Source organism: Anopheles maculipalpis, chromosome 2RL, assembly GCF_943734695.1.
Source record: "Anopheles maculipalpis chromosome 2RL, idAnoMacuDA_375_x, whole genome shotgun sequence".
NCBI lineage: Eukaryota > Metazoa > Arthropoda > Insecta > Diptera > Culicidae > Anopheles > Anopheles maculipalpis.
In genome coordinates, this window is record NC_064871.1 from 48,245,537 (window position 1) to 48,264,333 (window position 18,797).

The 18,797-nt window shown below is 46.0% G+C and overlaps 2 protein-coding genes and 1 long non-coding RNA gene across 3 annotated transcripts; 2 read left to right on the top strand and 1 right to left on the bottom strand.

The window, feature by feature from the left end:
- The first annotated feature begins 8,866 nt into the window (after positions 1 to 8,866).
- Positions 8,867 to 10,996, top strand: LOC126557411 (integrator complex subunit 10). The gene is made up of 4 exons (XM_050213180.1): positions 8,867 to 8,989; positions 9,066 to 9,133; positions 9,210 to 9,471; positions 9,550 to 10,996. Exons 1-4 carry the CDS (start codon positions 8,867 to 8,869, stop codon positions 10,981 to 10,983), a joined length of 1,887 nt encoding a protein of 628 aa, XP_050069137.1. The 3' UTR covers positions 10,984 to 10,996.
- An 838-nt stretch (positions 10,997 to 11,834) lies between these two features.
- Positions 11,835 to 12,943, top strand: LOC126559894 (uncharacterized). The gene is made up of 3 exons (XR_007607048.1): positions 11,835 to 11,904; positions 12,664 to 12,819; positions 12,907 to 12,943. It is a non-coding gene; the product is annotated as an uncharacterized LOC126559894 (long non-coding RNA).
- Positions 12,944 to 13,066: 123 nt separating this feature from the next.
- Positions 13,067 to 17,199, bottom strand: LOC126567207 (proteoglycan 4-like; the record flags this gene model as incomplete). The annotated part of the gene is made up of 4 exons (XM_050223437.1): positions 17,161 to 17,199; positions 14,551 to 16,615; positions 13,804 to 14,172; positions 13,067 to 13,230 (listed from the first exon to the last, which is right to left on the bottom strand). Coding segments are annotated over exons 1-4 (2,637 nt in total), but the record flags the coding sequence as incomplete, so codon positions are not given.
- Between the last annotated feature and the right edge of the window lie 1,598 nt (positions 17,200 to 18,797).

The following is an 18,797-nucleotide window of genomic DNA, read 5'->3' on the forward strand; positions in this document are numbered from 1 at the left end:
CCAATGGTTTTCATATTTTATAAGTGAACTGAAAAGTGCGCACCGGGGTACCTTATTGACACCTTTATACAGACGGCGGTAGGGCACTGGCACAGTCGATAATGTGTTTTATATGCGTAAATGCAAAGTGATCAACAGATCAGCACACTGAGTGGCTTACTGCTAAGAGCGATCTCGATTTCATGCCGAATATTTATTATGGGTATCCTCCTCGGTGAATCATCGATACATAAAATGATTGAATCATATTGAAACTTTTACAAAAATATTAACAAATTGGAAGAAACGATTATTTGTCACATTTCTTGGATATCCTGGTTGATTAGTTTCAATTTTTTACAAGAGTTATATGATACTTAAAGACGATACTGGACAATGAAATGCTTTGCTCGCCCATGTGTTCAACCACATTCGCGCAAATGAACCTGCTTAACCTGATCTTCATACACATCATGCAGTGCAGGTGGAACATTTTCTTCCATATTTCTACCATGCTTTAAACCACTTTTTATTAACGCGGTGGAATATGTTTTCTATCAGACAACTTTCTCCCAGGTTGCAAGTGTTTGCGGTAAGTGTTGTATACATTGTTGCTACGGTGGACACTGTTGGGTCATTTTTCAGACCCATCATCTCCATGCCACGGTAATCTATGTTAGGATGATTTAAGATCCAAAGCATAGATATACAATTTTTTTAAAGATTTGAACTTCACACACCATGATCACACATAAGTTAGACAAATTCTGTACAAAATGGATCGACAATATTGTTGGAACAAAATACTACCACACCACACGGTGCTAGTTTACCAGACTTCAATTAGTAACTCCATTAGGAAAAGAGATTGCCCACGCTTTTAAACAGGTTCACAGCAGCTTATTTATTTATTTATTTTTAAGTGTAAAAAAAACTCTGTTAGGTGTATTGGAGCATACTGCTCAAACGATGTTAGAGCATCAAAGAAAAAGAACAGATAATTCTCCACGGGTGGGAATAGAATTTCGAGATAGAACTATTTCTCCAAAACCAGGGAACTTCAAACAATTTGTGAATTTGTTCCACTATATTCTTCTTCTAGGCCTAACGACCGTAAGCTCACGCCGGCTATCAAATGGCTTACTAGACTTGCTGGTATCACGAAATTGGATAGTCAAACCTCCAGAGCTTAAAGACCGGCACTACTATTTCCGGAAAGTAAGGTGATATTCGATGTCAATTTTCGCGCGCCAAAAGAAGGTCCTTGTTTTTATTTTTTCTTTGTCAATATGAATATTTTTGACAGTTCTGCCACGTTTCAACCCACAACATCAACCCGGGTAGGAGTGACTATTTGTTTTCGGAGCTGCGCGAAGTGTTTTTGTCCATATTGACCATGTCCAAGTTTGTGGAACAGCGCGCATGTATCAAATTTTGTTTGCGCAATGAAATAAACGCTGCGGAAACAAATGCGGATGTTACAAAAAGCATTCGATTAAGAATTTATGTCGAAGAAAAATGTGTACGAATGGTACAGTGAAATCAAGAATGGCCGTGAGAAGGTCGAAGACGAGGACTGTCCTGGGGGACCATCCTCTTCGACCGACGACGTAACGTCGAGACCTTTCGGAAAGTGTTGGGATTTCCAAAGCCGTATTTGTGGAAAAACAACAACTGGTATTTGCACCACGATCATGCGCCCTCCCATACGGCCATCATTTTGAGGGAGTTTATCGCAACAACTAGCACTCAGATTGTTCCGTAACCGCCGTATTCGCCAGATTTGGCACCAGCCATCTTCTGGCTGTTCAACAAGCTAAAACGGCCGCTCCGTCGGGGAGACCGTTTTGACACTATCGAGGAGATAGCAGTCCGTAGCGACGGCGGAACTAAAGGACATCCCAACATCCGCGTTTTCCACCAGTTTCGAGGAGTGGGAGAAGGGGTGGACTTTTCCACCAAATGAATTACATCGGAAGGGGATTACTTCGAAGGTGATGAGCTTCATTTGGCCTTATAAAAAAAATATTTAAGAAAAAAAAACGCAGTTACTTTATTTTTCGGTCACAGTAGTATGTCGTCTATACCACCGAGCCCCGCCCCACTATATTCTTTATTTAAAAAATGTAATTCAATTGAAATGTATTAATGTATTAATTGAGAAAATTAGTTAAGCACAGCAATCTTTAAAAAAAACTGGCAACTTTTATATTAAACCTTAAGAGTAGCGGCAACCTACTATACATCTAAATTAATTTTAATTGCCATTTTTCTTCGAACTCCATTTGTGGGAATACATTTCTTGCAAGATTTTGAGATCTTGATAAATAACAAAATTAAAATAAAAAGTTGATGACTTACAAATGTGTTTGTTTGAAATTAACTTTATGTCACAGCATCAAAATCATCAACAACATATTTGCTCAGAAATGTCTCAGAACACACTTGCCGATCCCTGGTCACTTCGAATCTTTGGAATATCAGAGCCAGATTCATTCCATTTGCTTCACAATTTTTGGTGCTCGGTAGCCTCTTTCCGGCCACTATCAATTTACGGACAGCATGGAACTCCTTTCTTGAATCTGCTCCAAATATGGAAACAAGACTACACATTTTCGTTCCCCGACTGACAGTAAGGGAGGCTGTTTGTGTTTATATTTGGAAATTCTATCTCTCCCACGCAAGTTCTCCTCCGCGTGCTACACTGCGCACACGAGCAGAAGTTGACACTACGGGCAAGTGTGTGTGTGTGTAGGCTTGAGGCGTGATCCGATGAAGAAACACTTCAGACACACGGGTTCGGGCACAAGTTACTGAAATTCAAATTAACAACCAAACCGCGATCGGTGCGATCGATGAGAGTGTTTGGTTGGTGCGTCGTCACTTGATTAGTGGGTTTACCGTCTGCCAGCTACCGGGACACCATCCGGGTGTACTGGTGGTGGCGCGTGAAAGCAGTTAAGCACATGCGAAGCTGTTGGAGATCTTTCCCTTTCACTTCACGTCAGAAGGGAATGCCGCATTGGCATTGCGTAACTGGTAGCCAATGCAAAGTTTTGGGGATTTTACCAGTGCCTTTCGAACGTAAGAATACGTTGAGGTTATACAAGCTTGATTTGGAACTCGTTTCATAGAACGCAAATTATTTACTTTGCAGATGTGTGACAAATTTTTATTCCAAATTTGCCACATTTTTTTCTGTCTTCCTCAATGTTTTCCCTTGGGGCGCCTTTCTCGCTCTCTTTCTTTCTCCACAGCGGAAACCATTCATATTGTGGTTATGTATTTATCATCTGCAAAACAGAACAACTATATCTTGGTAGCTAGTTCACGCTATCCAGAAGCTGCGGGGAGGGAATGTCGTAAGATATGGCCGGGCGTATGTGTCGCATATGTCTTCTTCCAGGAGTGTGACAACCGTACGACAACTGGAAATGATCGTATTATGTGAAGTGATCGCTACCAATCATTGCGAGATCAAACATACTTTGGATGACTTGTCGAGTTGAGGTGAGGACTCTATTGCCCACAATTCTGACCCTTGAAGGCGTACGACTTCCGTCTTTTCCATCTAGGGAAAGACAACACTATTCTGTGATCTGGGAATTTCCTTGTGCCGCTGTTAATCCTACATCAGTGTACGTGGATTAGTGAGAAGATTAGTTTGAAGTTTCGAGCGTAGAGGTGATCTGTTTGGCGAAGCAATGGTAAACTAAAACTAGTTACTATTTAAATTTTAGCTTTTGAGACCATTACAGTAATCCAGTACTCTGACTTTGATACATTTCCTGCACCACCACATCTCGACGCGCGCCATTAGGAAGTGCTGGCGTTCATACCAATTTGGAAGAAAATATACCCAAGCAATCAATCTACAAACGATCGTTAGCACAGAGGACCATTTCAGGCCTCAAATCTTACGTGTTTAAAACCTTGATCTCATCTTCGTAACGTAATTTAACATCAGAGCAACTCTAATACGATGCAATATGTCAGACTGCAGAACGAAGGTTTGAAAGATTCGACGTGGAAGGGACTACATTTAGACCACAAAACGGTACTTCCAAAATTCGTCCTCTGTAGTTAGATTTTAAACACATTTATGGTTCTTTACCTAAACGAAAAAAAAATGTAAGAAAAACAGCAAAAACTACTGATCACACATCGATTGTGTTCTAAACGCTCGACGATCATCACATGCCGAATAACGGACACACCGTTAAGAACTATTCAGCCCAGAAGACCAGAGAGTGGAAAAAACAAATGGGAGTGTGTGATTACGCATTGCTCACATTATCTCGTAATAATCGTGCCGCGAATAAAATGGCTGGATGGTATTTTCGATGGTCGATTATTTGTACAGCGCTTACCGGTGTACGCTTGTCCCTCCGCATCAGTAATACGTGCCATTCCTGGAGCTGGAGGAAGTCAAGAGCGCGCAATAGTCTCCCAAATGAAGCAGGGTACACCGGGTTTACCAATGAAAACCGTCAATAATTGCAGGTCACTGTAAAACTGGCTATTTTTATTACTTTCTTAGACCAAGGAAGGATCTAACGAGTGTGTGTCCGCCAGCGCTAGAAGGTACCGCAGAATGGAAGAGGCAAACGTTTCGTTCGGTTTACTCATTTCAGTTTAATGCTGTTGAACTTTTGCCTGGAACCGCTAGGTACGACGACTCACACTACAGTCGCTACCCCTTTTAGGTTTGTTGGTTAGAGTGGGGCAGTTCAGTGTTTTAGCGATCGAAGGTGAAGCTTTTGCGCCGGGTTAGATTTCTATGATCGTGCAGATAATTCTGCTGCTGCATTTCATTTGCCGCATGAAAGCATTTGGCCAAAGAAACGGGAACCTTACGACGCGTTCTAGGGGAGATAATGCGGTAGAAGGCCTTGGGTTTTTAGCGATCCGTATCTTGGTGAGGAGCTTGTGAGTAAGCAGTGTTAGCTTTAGGGAGATTCTTCAACTTCGATAAATTTGATGTACTGTTACAGCGCAGCGATCCCGAGAATGTTTACAGCTTGCGCCGAAGTACGAAACATAAGCTGGAGCTCTGCCACTTCAACTTCAAAAACATAAATCAATTTTTCTCAATTATCTCATCACATTACACAAAAGAAAGCTTTAACAAAACGCACATAATCGACATGAATGTCGAATGGCTGGATATTTAAATTTTCTCCATTATTTTCCACTCCCTCGACAACTTCTACTACAAAATCTCTATTTCTTGTGACGTGCCGTGTCTGACTGGCTGTCATCGCTTTAGTGCTTTGTTCGTCATTGCGGTTCCGTTGCTGCACAGGCACGGAGTTGTTTATGACGCTTGTTTTGCTTCAACCCGTTGTTTGACCGTGAGCCAGCATCACGAAACAAGCCGCATTTGTTTGTCCGCTGTTACGGAACATCAGCGACATCGGCGGTACGAAAACAATACCCTCTCACTGGGAAATTAAGGTGGTACCTGCTGGTGCACCTTCTGCAACTGCATCAACTGCACACCCGAAGACGGGTGAAAAATGTTAATGCACGTGTATATTAATGTATTTCTTGGGAACTTTCTTCATGTGCGAGGCAGTGTACACATTTAAATGAAATGGAATGGAACCACGTCGACGAATGCGTCAACAGTACACAACCGTACGAAGCTGATGTGGTGCGAGGGGTAAATACATCTTTTTTTTTTTTTTTAATTTTTTAAAAACTCATAAAGAAGTTCAAGATGAAGCCTGGCAAGATTTTATGCATTTGTGGAATTACAATGTTTTCCCATCATCATGATTGGTAGTGTGATGATTCAAATCACACTTATTGGGACCGAATTTCGGCTATCTTATTTTCTCCTCCATCAAATCGGGAATTGATGTTGGATGCAAACACTTCCAAAAAGGGATCAAATGCGTCAGCTGAAACAACGCATCAACGCCAGTGCCAACAGCCTGCGAGGCCGTGCTTAATATATATGCGCTGCCTGTTCTATTCCGTTGTCCACCGGAAGTAATGCCTATGGGAGTTCCTGCAGACATTACCCGTACGTTATGCTTGACTTCTCAATAGGAGAGAATGAGTAGCAGAAGTGCAAAAGTGCAATTAAAAAGAAAAAGACAAGAAGGAAGTCTTCAAGCACACCATCATGGCGAAAGAACGTGGAACGATCGTCTCTCAAAAGCAAATATGCAATTGGATTTATTTTCTGTACAATTTGCTATCGCTATTTGCGTTTATTGATTATAGCCAAACGGGTAGACGCACGGGTTAAGACGTTGGGTGGCCTTGATTAATTGGATATTTATACGCGTGGTTGCAGCAAGTTCCATGTGTTTTATTTCTCATTCAAAGAAACAGACATCTCTGCAACAAATATCTTAATTCCATGGACAAAGAATAATGTCGTAGTGTAGTTCTGGTTGTTCGGTGTCGTATTGATAACATAAACGAGGTACAGTGGAAATCATACTTATTAAAATAAATCTAGTATGTGAAAAAATGATTCTCCTTAGTTTCAAGGTTTCTAAGAATCTCTTCTTTATGTTAAAGTATAATTCGTCCCACAATTAAAGCAGTTTGAAATAGTTTTAGATAGTTTTACTTACCCTCAAAAGTGAGTTCAATTTTTTACACAATATTTTCGTTTACGGCTTCAATCCCAATTGCTTTCAATTGGATTTAGTAATCACTGTTCGAATTTTCTCACTATTTCAAAAGTGTACTTCAACATATTTTGCATTAAATAACCCTAAATGAGAAAATAAACAAATTATAGGCACTTATTTGCAGATGACGTTTTAAACGTTACAAAACTTTTGATTGATGCACCGAACCAAGAGTTTCACTTCATAAAAAAAACTTATTTTTCACTGGCTATATGCATTCCCCGCATTTTCATTCGGCTCGATGTTTGTGGCAGCAGGATTCATGTTGAATCGCTTTCCCTGCGGCAATTTCATGCCAACGCGTACTGGGACAGTGTAAGCGAATTCGTCAGATTTTATGTGCCATTGTTTGGTCACCGACAAGATCGCCATTCGGAAGACGATAGCCATCCACCACCCTTGCCGGATGATTAATGCTGCGCCAGTTCTGTCTCCAAGGTGCACCTACCGCCGCCTACTCACATACACATACACATTTAGATGCCGTGAAGTACTTCTGCTCCCGGAGGTTTTACACCGATGGCTGGTCCTTGAAGACACACACCAGTCTCCAGGTTCGAACTTTTCTTTTGTGCCGTTGCTACTGCCGAGTGGGGTCACTGGGCATTTTTGACTATGAGACCCGGACCGATCCACGCTTCCCCGGGATGAAACGGGGTAGGCAAGTATGGCTGACCCTTTAGCCCAGCGTCCCCAAGGGAAGATCGGATTGGAACCGGTTCTGCTTATGTTTTGCTCCACCGTTCAGGCACCATCACCTTCGACATAGACTTCGAAGGCCCTAAAAGAAAAAAAACCTGTCTGCTTCCCCCTCTTTTCGATCGACACACATACACGCACACGTAGCCAGACACAACTTTCAGCACGATCGCGGATGTGGCGCTTGTAATGAAGGAGGCAAATATTTTGTTTTTCGTGATCTTGCTTTGAGTAGTGTGACGAGCTGGTTGTAAGAATTATAAATAAAAACACTTTAATATGCACAACAGACGGGAGTGATACAGTGATAAAAATAATGCACGCGCGATGGCTTATTACTAAATTACGATACAACTGCTAGCGATAACACTACGCTCGCTTCAACTGATCTAGCTTTCTGGGATGGTTCACAGTTGTACAAATAAATGTATTGCCAACATGATCTTGCCCCGAGATCCTATCACTATTTGGATGCAGGATCTTTGCCGACAATGTAGCATTGTAGCGAACACGACAAAACAACACAAAATCCCGACAACACTTTCCCTTTTTTCACCAACAACTCACAAACACGGACCAACAGAAACGTTTCAGAGGAAAGATCACATCGATCATTTTTAGAAAAAATGGAGCTAGTTTTAACACAAAATTCGTTTTACGACCATTGATTTCACCCAGATCGGTAAGGAAACGATTCAATGCGAGGGAAACTATAACTTTACCGTGAAATACAGCGCGGAACACACCGATGGCATGGGATGCAGAAGCAACAGCCAAAACACGACCCGACTCGACTCGCAGACGAAAGAAATTTAAATGAAAAAGAAACTGTGTGGAATGAAAGAGGTTTGGAAGTTGGTTGGAACACAAGAAACAGTGCATAGCACCAACACAAGTATAGCAGTTTGTTACAGGGCTCGTAAGTAGCTGTCCTACTACGAATGGTGAATGTAAATATTAGGCCAATATTTGTTACTTCATTTGCAACTGTTTTTGAATGTCTCAATTTCAAAAGTATTATTTTCCAAAAAAAAAGACTAACATATATTAAATAAATTCGTTAATTATATGGTAAACCAAATCAGCCAATACAAACACGGCAGGCACTGTACACCTCTCCGACAAATGTCAAAATCACACCGTGCTAAACTGACAGCTGCTTTCCGACAGCGCAGTTGTTATTGTTTGGGGTGGATTGTTTACATGAGCACGATAAAACTGTTTCCTCGCGTTAATTTTATAAATTTTCTTGTTTTTCTTGTGTAGTTTAGCGTAACCTTACACTAGATCCAGCGTAGGTTAGTAAAGGTGGAAAGATAACGCCATCGAACGTACAGTCTAAACTTTACAGCGATTTGATAATTCCACTCTTTCCAGGTAGCTTGTAGGCAAAAAAAAAACGAGAAATTGCTTATCAACCGGTGAACACCGTTTTGAAGCACGTTTCGCGTCCCGGACACTGTTTGATTGCGAGTGCTGGTTTTGTCCTCCCTCCCCCCCCCCCCCTCACCCCACTTAACACCACCGTACAAAAAATGGACGTGATATCGAACGAAAAGTATCTTATAGCGCGTGCAAAAGAATCCACCGATCCGTACAAAGCGAAGGCGTGGATAATAGCGGCCAAAACGCTATTCCCAAACGACTTCGGTGTGCAGGTTAGTGTGATAGTGAAACGCTTTATGGGGCTTTTTCCTCGTTTTTTTTACAACTTATTTAATTTCACATTTACAGTTTGAGGCGTACGAAATCGAAAAGAATGCAAACAACTTTGAGGAAGCGGCGAAATGTCTTAGTTACATGTAAGTCACAGGGTTATCTCATCTAATGTGTAATCATGCCGCTAATATCTCACTGTGACTGCATCCTTTTTTATAGTGTAATGACCTTCCATGGGGCTCATCAAACGCCGACCAATTTGCTTAACGAGATATCGCTTATGACGAATGCGTTACGCATCCCCGAAGGATGCACGACACCAGAGCAAGAGTTTTACGTGAAAATGTTCCAATACATCTCGTACGAGGTGCAGCATCAGATACTGCTCCTGACGGCGGCCCACTCTAACAACAATCTGGACCATTGTCGATTGATAATGCTATTGTTGAAACGCTTTCCTCAGGCAATTTCTACGCATGCGGTAATATGAGCGGGGCTCCGGGATTATGGAATCTCCATTGCATAAGCTAATTCGTATTTTCTTATACGCATGTTTCAGCCCCGTTTGCTGGAAACGTTGATACAGAATGTGACCATGCCAAGCTTCAAGGAAATGCTGTTTAACGAAGCAATACCGCTGGTGTACAATCGTGCACCGGAACTGGCTCCCAAGCTCGTGCATCGATTGATGGCGGTCTGTTTCGAGTACTATCTGAATCAAATGCTAAACGATACCGAGGACCGAGCACGCTCGTCCGCCGATTGTTGGAAGAAAATTTTCGAAATATTGGACTTTTGTGGCAAAATTCTCAAATGGGAACCGTTCGTGCTGTACAAGAAAAGTTGGAGTAAGGACGTATACTGCCAAAAAATCATTCACATCTACAATCTAGATCCGTTCCGGTCGACGGAAAGCAAACAGATACTGTTCTGTGCTACTATTGTGTTCGTACTGGCACTGCAAGACTACATCGGGTATTCGAAACTCCGCTCGAAAGACGGTATAACCGAGACCGAGGTAATACTGGTCGAAGCATTGAAAGAAGTGACGCCGGAGGTGAAACGGCGCACCCACGAAGGTGTGCTCGAAATTCCACACATTCTGGTTAATGCTCCGGTTAGTCCGGATGCGCCCAATTGTCTGCTCGCCTGCCAAAGCTGCTGGCAGCTGCTGCACTCGAACGACGTTATGAAAGCCGATTTTGCGCAGCTAATTCTTTGCATACCGCAACTTTCGGGTTGGGTGCAGAAGTTCCTGATCGATTTGTATGTGTGCGCTGGACAGCATGAAGAAACAGCCACACTACTGCAGGCATCGACTGGAACCACGATGACACAACTGGAAAAATCCGTACGCCAGTTTGCGCTCACGCTCGTACAAGGTCCACCAACGGTCCATCTGTTCGAGCAAATGGGAACGATTCTGAAGCATTTGCCGCACGCACCATCTCGTGGGTACTATTTGGAGAACGTTGCGCTTGGTCAAACGGCCAGAGTACTAATGCTAATGCCGTTGACCAAACGCGCGATTCTGCACTATCTTGTGCAAACGCTTATCGTACTGCTTAAACCGAAACTGATCGACATGGAGTGTAGCAGCTCACTGTTGGGGAATCTGTTAGTACTGTCGCAACTTAACTGGCCGCACGAATCAACCACGGTCGAAATCGTTTTCGAAATCATCAAAACTCGCCGTCTGTTTGCGTATCTACACTTTACGAACTATGTCATCCAGGCGGAAATTATCGAAGAATTTATGCATCTGTGGACTCATTCGCCGGACGTGAAGCTGGAGCTGGCGATGCCCCAGCAAAGTCTTGCAACCGGTGCCCGGCGTATTGGAACACGTGGAGCGGACAAGGGTGTAAAGGAAGATTTTAAGCAGATCATTCGACAGCAGGTCGCACGCAGCAATGATGATATCGACGAACTGTTACTACAATTCCTACAGCAGCAACAGGTAACGCTAGTGCAGAATGTGTTTGATAAATGAAATTTTGACGCAATAAACCATGCTCCATTGCAATTTTCCATAATTCAAATTGAACTTTACAAATACTCAATGATTTATAATTATAGCCATACCCGCCCATTGCGTTGGGCGGTGGGGAGAATTTTATTTAATTTATTTACAAAGATTTCTACATCCTATCTCAACGCGCGCAGACAAAGACCCTTCCGGTCAGTAAAGTGGTGATGAAGAACAATTTTGAATGTAACGTTGACTGTCTTTTGGCTGACGTTGTTGATTATATTGGCTTCCGTTTCGTTTCTACGGATGAGTATTATGCAGACAGGCAGCAAGTTAACAATCCTTACGTCTCCGGCTCGAACTGGTAACCCTTAATGTTGAGCGTAATGGAAATGATTTCCTTTGCCGGTTCTCCGTCCAAATCGTTCAGTAGACTGCTATCACGCTTCGTTCTTACCGCACCGGTCAGTGAAGATGAATCAGCATTACGCCCTTCCACCTCAGACACCACCGTACTGACAGCATCCGAGGCAACGTCGGTTGAATCAGCCAGCGCGTTAATGTCATTCAATGTTTCGGGACTAAGATGCCTTGCCGAGCGGACGCCCGATTCTGCAGGGAACGGTGGCAAATAAGTAGCAGGAGGATTAGTGCTGCTTGGTCGGTAAGGTTGCGGGCAGTTGGGATCGGGTGAGCCTGGATAGCAGGCGGACGGTGTGGTTGGAACAAATGGTCTCGGGCAAGCGGGATCTGGTGAACCAGGATAGCACGGCTGCCGGGTCGTTGGAACCGGGCGCGGAGTAGTTTGAGGACAACGTAGATCGGTCGATCCAGGGAAGCATCTAGGTGCAGGTGTTGTGGTTGGTACTGGGCGGGGAGTGGTTTGCGGACAGCGAGGATCAGTTGATCCTGGGTAGCACCGCAGAGGTGGCTGAGTAGTTGGTGTTGGTCGAGGAGTGGTTGGGCATCGAGGATCATTGGATCCAGGGTAGCATCGCGGCGATGGTGTGGTTGTTGGCACTGGACGAGTAGTAGTTTGTGGGCAACGAGGATCGGTTGATCCTGGATAGCAAACAGGAGCTGGTGTAGTCGTAGGCACTGGACGAGGAGTAGTTTGCGGGCAACGAAGATCTGTCGATCCTGGGAAACAACGTAGTGGTGGCTGCGTAGTAGGTCTTGGAGTAGTGGGGCATCGAGGATCATTGGATCCAGGATAGCATCGAGGAGCTGCGGTAGTTGTTGGCACTGGACGAGGAGTAGTTTGTGGGCAACGAAGATCAGTTGATCCCGGATAGCAACGGAGTGGTGGCTGTGTAGTTGTCGTTGGTCGAGGAGTAGTGGGGCATCGAGGATCATTGGATCCCGGATAGCATCGTAGAGGTGCTGTTGTTGTTGGCACCGGACGAGAAGTAGTTTGTGGGCAACGAGGATCGGTTGATCCTGGATAGCAACGGAGTGGTTGCTGAGTAGTTGGTGTTGGTCGAGGAGTGGTTGGACATCGAGGATCATTGGATCCAGGGTAGCATCGCGGCGCTGGTGTGGTTGTTGGCACTGGACGAGTAGTAGTTTGAAGGCAGCGAGGATCGGTTGATCCTGGATAGCAAACAGGAGCTGGTGTAGTCGTAGGAACTGGGCGAGGCGTAGTTTGTGGGCAACGAAGATCTGTCGATCCTGGGTAACAACGTAGTGGTGGCTGCGTAGTAGGTCTTGGAGTAGTGGGGCATCGAGGATCATTGGATCCAGGATAGCATCGAGGAGCTGCGGTAGTTGTTGGCACTGGACGAGGAGTAGTTTGTGGGCAACGAGGATCGGTTGATCCTGGATAGCAACGGAGTGGTGGCTGTGTAGTTGGTGTTGGTCGAGGAGTTGTTGGGCATCGAGGATCATTGGAGCCAGGGTAGCATCGTGGCGCTGGTGTGGTTGTTGGCACTGGACGAGTAGTAGTTTGAGGGCAGCGAGGATCGGTTGATCCTGGATAGCACCGTAGCGGAGGTTGGGTCGTTTGTGGTGGTTTTGGGCAACGAGGATCTGTCGAACCGGGATAGCAAACTGGTGCAGGTGTGATTGTTGGTACTGGTCGGGGAGTGGTTTGCGGACACCGAGGATCGGTCGATCCCGGGAAGCAGCGTAGAGGTGGCTGAGTAGTTGTCGTTGGTCTTGGGGTAGTTGGGCATCGAGGATCATTGGATCCAGGATAGCATCGTGGAGCTGGTGTAGTTGTTGGCACTGGTCGAGGAGTTGTTTGAGGACACCGAGGATCAGTGGATCCTAAAAAACAATCAAAAGATGATTGATGAATACAGTATTTTTCACACATAAATGAAGAAACCTTCTATGCTAACCTGGATAACATGCTGGACGCTGCGTTGTAGTAGGTTTTGGTACTTCCACTGGAGGCAAATATGTTTCCGAATCCTGCTTGTCAGAGCACTGGGGGTCAAGCGAACCTAAAATGCAAATATAAAAATTAATAGTGTTTTTATGTCCATTTCGTCGCCATGAGTCATCCATTTCGTGTACATAGATGGTACTAACCTGGATAACACTTTGAACTAGCACGTGTAGTTGTCTGGGGACAGCGAGGATCGGTCGAGCCAGGATAACAACGTGGAGCTGAAGTAGTCGTAGGTATAGGCCGCGTGGTAGTTTGAGGACACCGAGGATCAGTCGATCCAGGATAACAGACGGGTGCACGAGTCGTTGTAGGGATAGGACGTGGTGTTGTTGTGGAAACAGGACGAGGCGTTGTCTGTGGGCAACGAGAATCTGTCGATCCTGGGTAGCACCGCAGTGGGGGTTGAGTCGTTGGTGGTGGTTTTGGACAACGAGGATCTGTTGAACCCGGATAACAAACTGGTGCTTGTGTGGTTGTTGGTACTGGTGTAGTTTGCGGGCATCGAGGATCGGTTGATCCTGGATAGCAGCGTAGCGGAGGTTGAGTCGTTGTAGTTGGTTTTGGACAACGTGGATCTGTCGAACCTGGATAGCAAACCGGTGCTGTTGTAGTAGTGGGCACTGGGCGGGGTGTAGTTTGTGGGCAACGAGGATCGGTTGATCCTGGATAGCAACGGAGTGGTGGCTGTGTAGTTGCTGTTGGTCGAGGAGTGGTTGGACATCGAGGATCATTGGATCCAGGGTAGCATCGCGGCGCTGATGTGGTTGTTGGTACTGGACGAGGAGTAGTTTGTGGGCAACGAGGATCGGTTGATCCTGGAAAGCAAACAGAAGCTGGTGTAGTCGTAGGCACTGGGCGAGGCGTAGTTTGAGGGCAGCGTGAATCGGTCGATCCTGGGTAACAACGTAGTGGTGCTGGTGTGGTTGTTGCTGTTGGTCGAGGAGTCGTTGGGCATCGAGGATCATTGGATCCAGGGTAGCATCGCGGCGCTGATGTGGTTGTTGGCACTGGACGAGGAGTAGTTTGTGGGCAACGAGGATCGGTTGATCCTGGGTAGCAAACAGGAGCTGGTGTGGTTGTGGGCACAGGGCGAGTTGTTGTTTGTGGACAACGCAGATCAGTTGATCCTGGATAGCACCGTAGAGGAGGTTGGGTCGTTGGTGGTGGTTTTGGGCAACGGGGATCTGTCGAACCTGGATAGCAAACTGGTGCAGGTGTGGTTGTTGGTACTGGTCGGGGAGTGGTTTGCGGACACCGAGGATCGGTCGATCCCGGGAAGCAGCGTAGAGGTGGCTGAGTAGTTGTCGTTGGTTGTGGAGTAGTTGGGCATCGAGGATCATTGGATCCCGGATAGCATCGTGGAGCTGCTGTAGTTGTTGGCACTGGTCGAGGAGTTGTTTGAGGACACCGAGGATCAGTTGATCCGGGGTAACAACGCAACGGCGGTTGAGTGGTAGGTGTCGGACGCACGGTTGTCGGACAACGAGGATCACTTGATCCTGGATAACAGTTAGGTTTATCCACTGGCGGTAAGTATGTAGCAGTTTCTTTCGGCTCTTGTGGGCGAACGAATCCTGGACAACGAGGGTCGGTCGTTCCCGGTGGACAGCGAAGCACAGGCGTTCTACAACGTGGATCGTTCGATCCCGGGAAACAGTTCAAAGCTGTACTGGGCGTTACTGATGGTACAGTGGGTACTACCGGTGATTTCGTAGTAACCTGCTCTCGTGGAATAACCGGCAAGAAGATTGATACTTCTTCACAGCGCGGGTCATTGGATCGTAGCAGGCAGTTTGGTACACTGTCATCTTCTTCTTCGGTAGTGGTAGAGAAGCGTGGCGTTGTCGGCGAAGGAAGTGGCCTTGTTGGGCGTACTGATGGACGGAATGTGGTCGGGCAGCGAGGATCCGTTGAGCCGGGGAAACATCGGAGCGGGGCAGGCGTCGTTTCGGTGGTGGTTGGTGTCGGTCGTGTACCACGAGACCGACAACGTGGATCGCGAGATCCGCGAGAACAGTCTGGACGCTGAGTGACGATCACATCATTACAACGATCATCTGTTGAACCAGGCAGACAAGTAAACTGTGTCGTTGACACCACTGTAGGGGCCCGTGTGTTAGGTGGACGTGTGCGCCGTGGTGGAGCTGTCGCTGGAGTTGTTTCTACCGGACGCGGTGGTCGTGTACCTCTTCTGGGAGGTTGTGTTACCGGGACCGTATATTCCGGTTGAGCTGGTGCCGGCGTTACCGGTGGTCGACGGCCACGTGTTGGAACAGCCGGAGCAAGCGATGTCGTAGGAGTAGGACGCCCGCGCGTCGGCGATGGACGTCTGGTAGATGTCTCGACTGTGCTGATAAGATTCTCCTCCGCGCATACCTGCGGTCCACAGCCTCCGCGACAGATCTCGATGTCACACTTAAGGAACACCTGCATGCGATCGGGGAACTTGAATGCTTTGATGCTGTTGTGCACGACCAATGTAGCGCCTGAGCTGCCCGTCTGTGTCGTCTTTTGCCACAGCCCGAATAGTTTTTTCTTGCGTGAGCAACCATTCTTGTCCGACAGCTGAAGGCGAGCGGTTGTTGATGCATCGTAATCAGGGCTATCAAATGCATAACAATCCTTCACCGACACGTCATATTCGCCTTTTGGATCGCGCAAGTACACCAGCACACTGAGCGCCTCTCCGATTTTGATGATGCTCGGAATGGGCGAAATGCTCGGATAAGTACCACGCTGGATGTCCATCCAACACTCGACACCGCCAGTTGAGGTAGGCACATTAACCACCTCCAGCTGATCAACCACAAACGGCTTGAATATGATCGTGTTCTGTTGCTGCTCACTCTGGCTACAGGAGATACGTCGGGCAGTATCCCAGGCCTCCTGTACTTCCTCGTCCGTCTGTATGACGAGCACATTATCGACCGAGGCGCACACGGCACAGGACGGCTTACTGCCGCACCGGTCGTACGGTACGGTGAAGGTAAACTGCTTTCCACCCTGGTTCGCCTGTACATACCGGCACTTGGGATCATTGTGATAGCCCTGGCTGTAGATAACACCACGGAAATCGTCCTCGAATTGCACTGTGACGAGCATACCGTTACGTTGATCACATTTTACATCGATCGTCTCGATGTGGGTGTGATCGTGGCTGCCGGTTCCATCACCTTGACGAAGCACGTTTCGGTTATTGCCTACCGGTGCGAGTGCATTCTGGCTGTCTCCAAACAGCTGCGCAAAGGTACAGCCGGCCTGAAAATAAAGAAAGAACGGAATGCAAGGGATCAGAATGTATCACACAACTTCAAGGAGACATGTGTAATATTCAAATTCACTCGGCAACAGTCAAAGAGCATTTACATGCGTGACGTTGACACTAGAAAAGGATATATGGCATCGATGGTCACAGCAAAAAAAAAAGGAAAGGATTCCAAAAATTTCGTTCCCTGCACGCTTGTCACTCAGCACCATTCCAGCCTCTGAGACGTACAGACAATTGTTAGAAAATTATGTGGACCGACAGGTTGTGACATGCATACGAATGTCGGTTCGGTCTTTGTTGGCAGTTTTATCGTCCGTAATGGTTATCGAAACCATCCGCAAGGGGTTGAGGGATGCTAGTTTTGGGGGTGGAGGTGTTGAATCGTTTTGGAATGTCAAATTAAATTCACCGCATCGCTCAAACAGGCAAGTGAAGACATTCTCGGAAACAATCAGGTTAGCTGGAATGCCGTCGCGAAATTTGAATACTTGTCAACGGAACTTCAAAGTACATCAGAAGACGGACACGGTCTTACCAGCACTAATAGTCCTTTCGGGGTATTAGTAAGAAACATCACCACGCCCAGCAATTTGCTAGCCCATCCAGATGAAATGATTTCTGCTAATGTGCCGCAACAAAAACATTTCCCGGAAAGAAGACCACCATAGCACAGTGCGTGCATGTTGGCTAGCCCGAAAACAAATCGTACGACCATTTGTTGTGACACAAACAAAGAATCAAATCAGAACCACCAGTTTTCTCCCGCCATCATTTTGTATTGAAATTGAGGTATTACTCGTCTCGCTCCCGGGGAAAGATGGCTCGTTCGTGGTAAGGCCAATTTTTCAAGGGTTCCATTTCGTTCGAACTCGTTTGCGATGTTGTGCATAGTCAAATTGAATCGCACCGCAATGTGGCCCACTTGTTAGGGGGAACAAAAGAATCGACAAAATGGTGGAAAAATGGAACCAAAAGGATTATTTCGCCTTCGAACATTTTCCTTGTAGAAATGCGGATGGACTACTGCTACTACGAACCGGACCGATAATTGGACCGATTGCTGATGTGTGGTTGGACCAACTTCGTTTCCATTTGGGCGAATTCACTGGCTCGTCTCTTGAAGCATCTGTTTGCGTTTTATTCACGCTGTTTACCGTTGCCAGTGATTGAAACAGGCCCGGAACATTCTCTCGACAGTACTGTCGACTAGCATGCGGCGTCACTGTGTGTAGGAAGCAGTAGTATACTATAGTACTTCATGGAAAATCATATACATTTGTAGCCCTCGTTCATCTACGCTGCGTGAAGAACCGAGTTCAATTAGGAGTTGCCTTATTCAATGCGATAGATGATGTATTGGGCATTGCGTTACTTCACGACTCCCCGGCTACAACGTCTGCGGACGTGTCGTAAAGTTTGAAATTACCTTTGGGCCAACACCTGCTACACGGCAAAGAAGGTCTGTTTGTTCGGCTGCAAAAGTTTAGCTATCTCTCTAGCGAACCGGACCATCCGGACCAGCAGAGAACCCTTGGTAAAGTCTAGGTAGTTCATAAAAAAAGCTGCGTGTAGCGGAAAACGGAACACAACGCACGTCGCGATACGGTAGGTTTGCGATGAAACTTCCGCTCCGATAGGTAACCAGAATGAAGTGTTTTCCTGCTTTATGCTGTACAGCTTCTTATCAGTGCCCGAGAATCGCTGGAACTTAGTTATCCGTTGCGAAGCTGGGAAGGGGGAAATAAATTACATTCCTTGCGTGAATTCTACAGTCAACGTTCGTCTTTCTCTAAGGCCCTTTTGTGCATTTTCTCCCTGTACAAGAGGATTGATTTGTTGTGTGATTTTTCCTCTTCTTTTTTTTTTGAGCATTAAAATTGGCCGACTTTTGACGTGCGGAAAAGGTATCCTTTTCGTTGGGGCTTACTTTATTGCTACCCAGTACGGTGTTTCGTTCGACGCCAAATGTTCCAAACCCTTCCTGCGCTTGAAAGCATGTTAGTTCTCCAATGTTTTGATGTTGATGTTGCTGCGTTTGCTCGATGCTTTTGTTGGTGCTTTCTGGTGCTAAGGGCAAGCTGATTGTTGGTAGCAAAGGTCCTCTTAACGCTTCACTGATGTACCGGTATCCGGAATGGCGTGTGTGTGTGTGCGTGTTATTGGCATTATTGG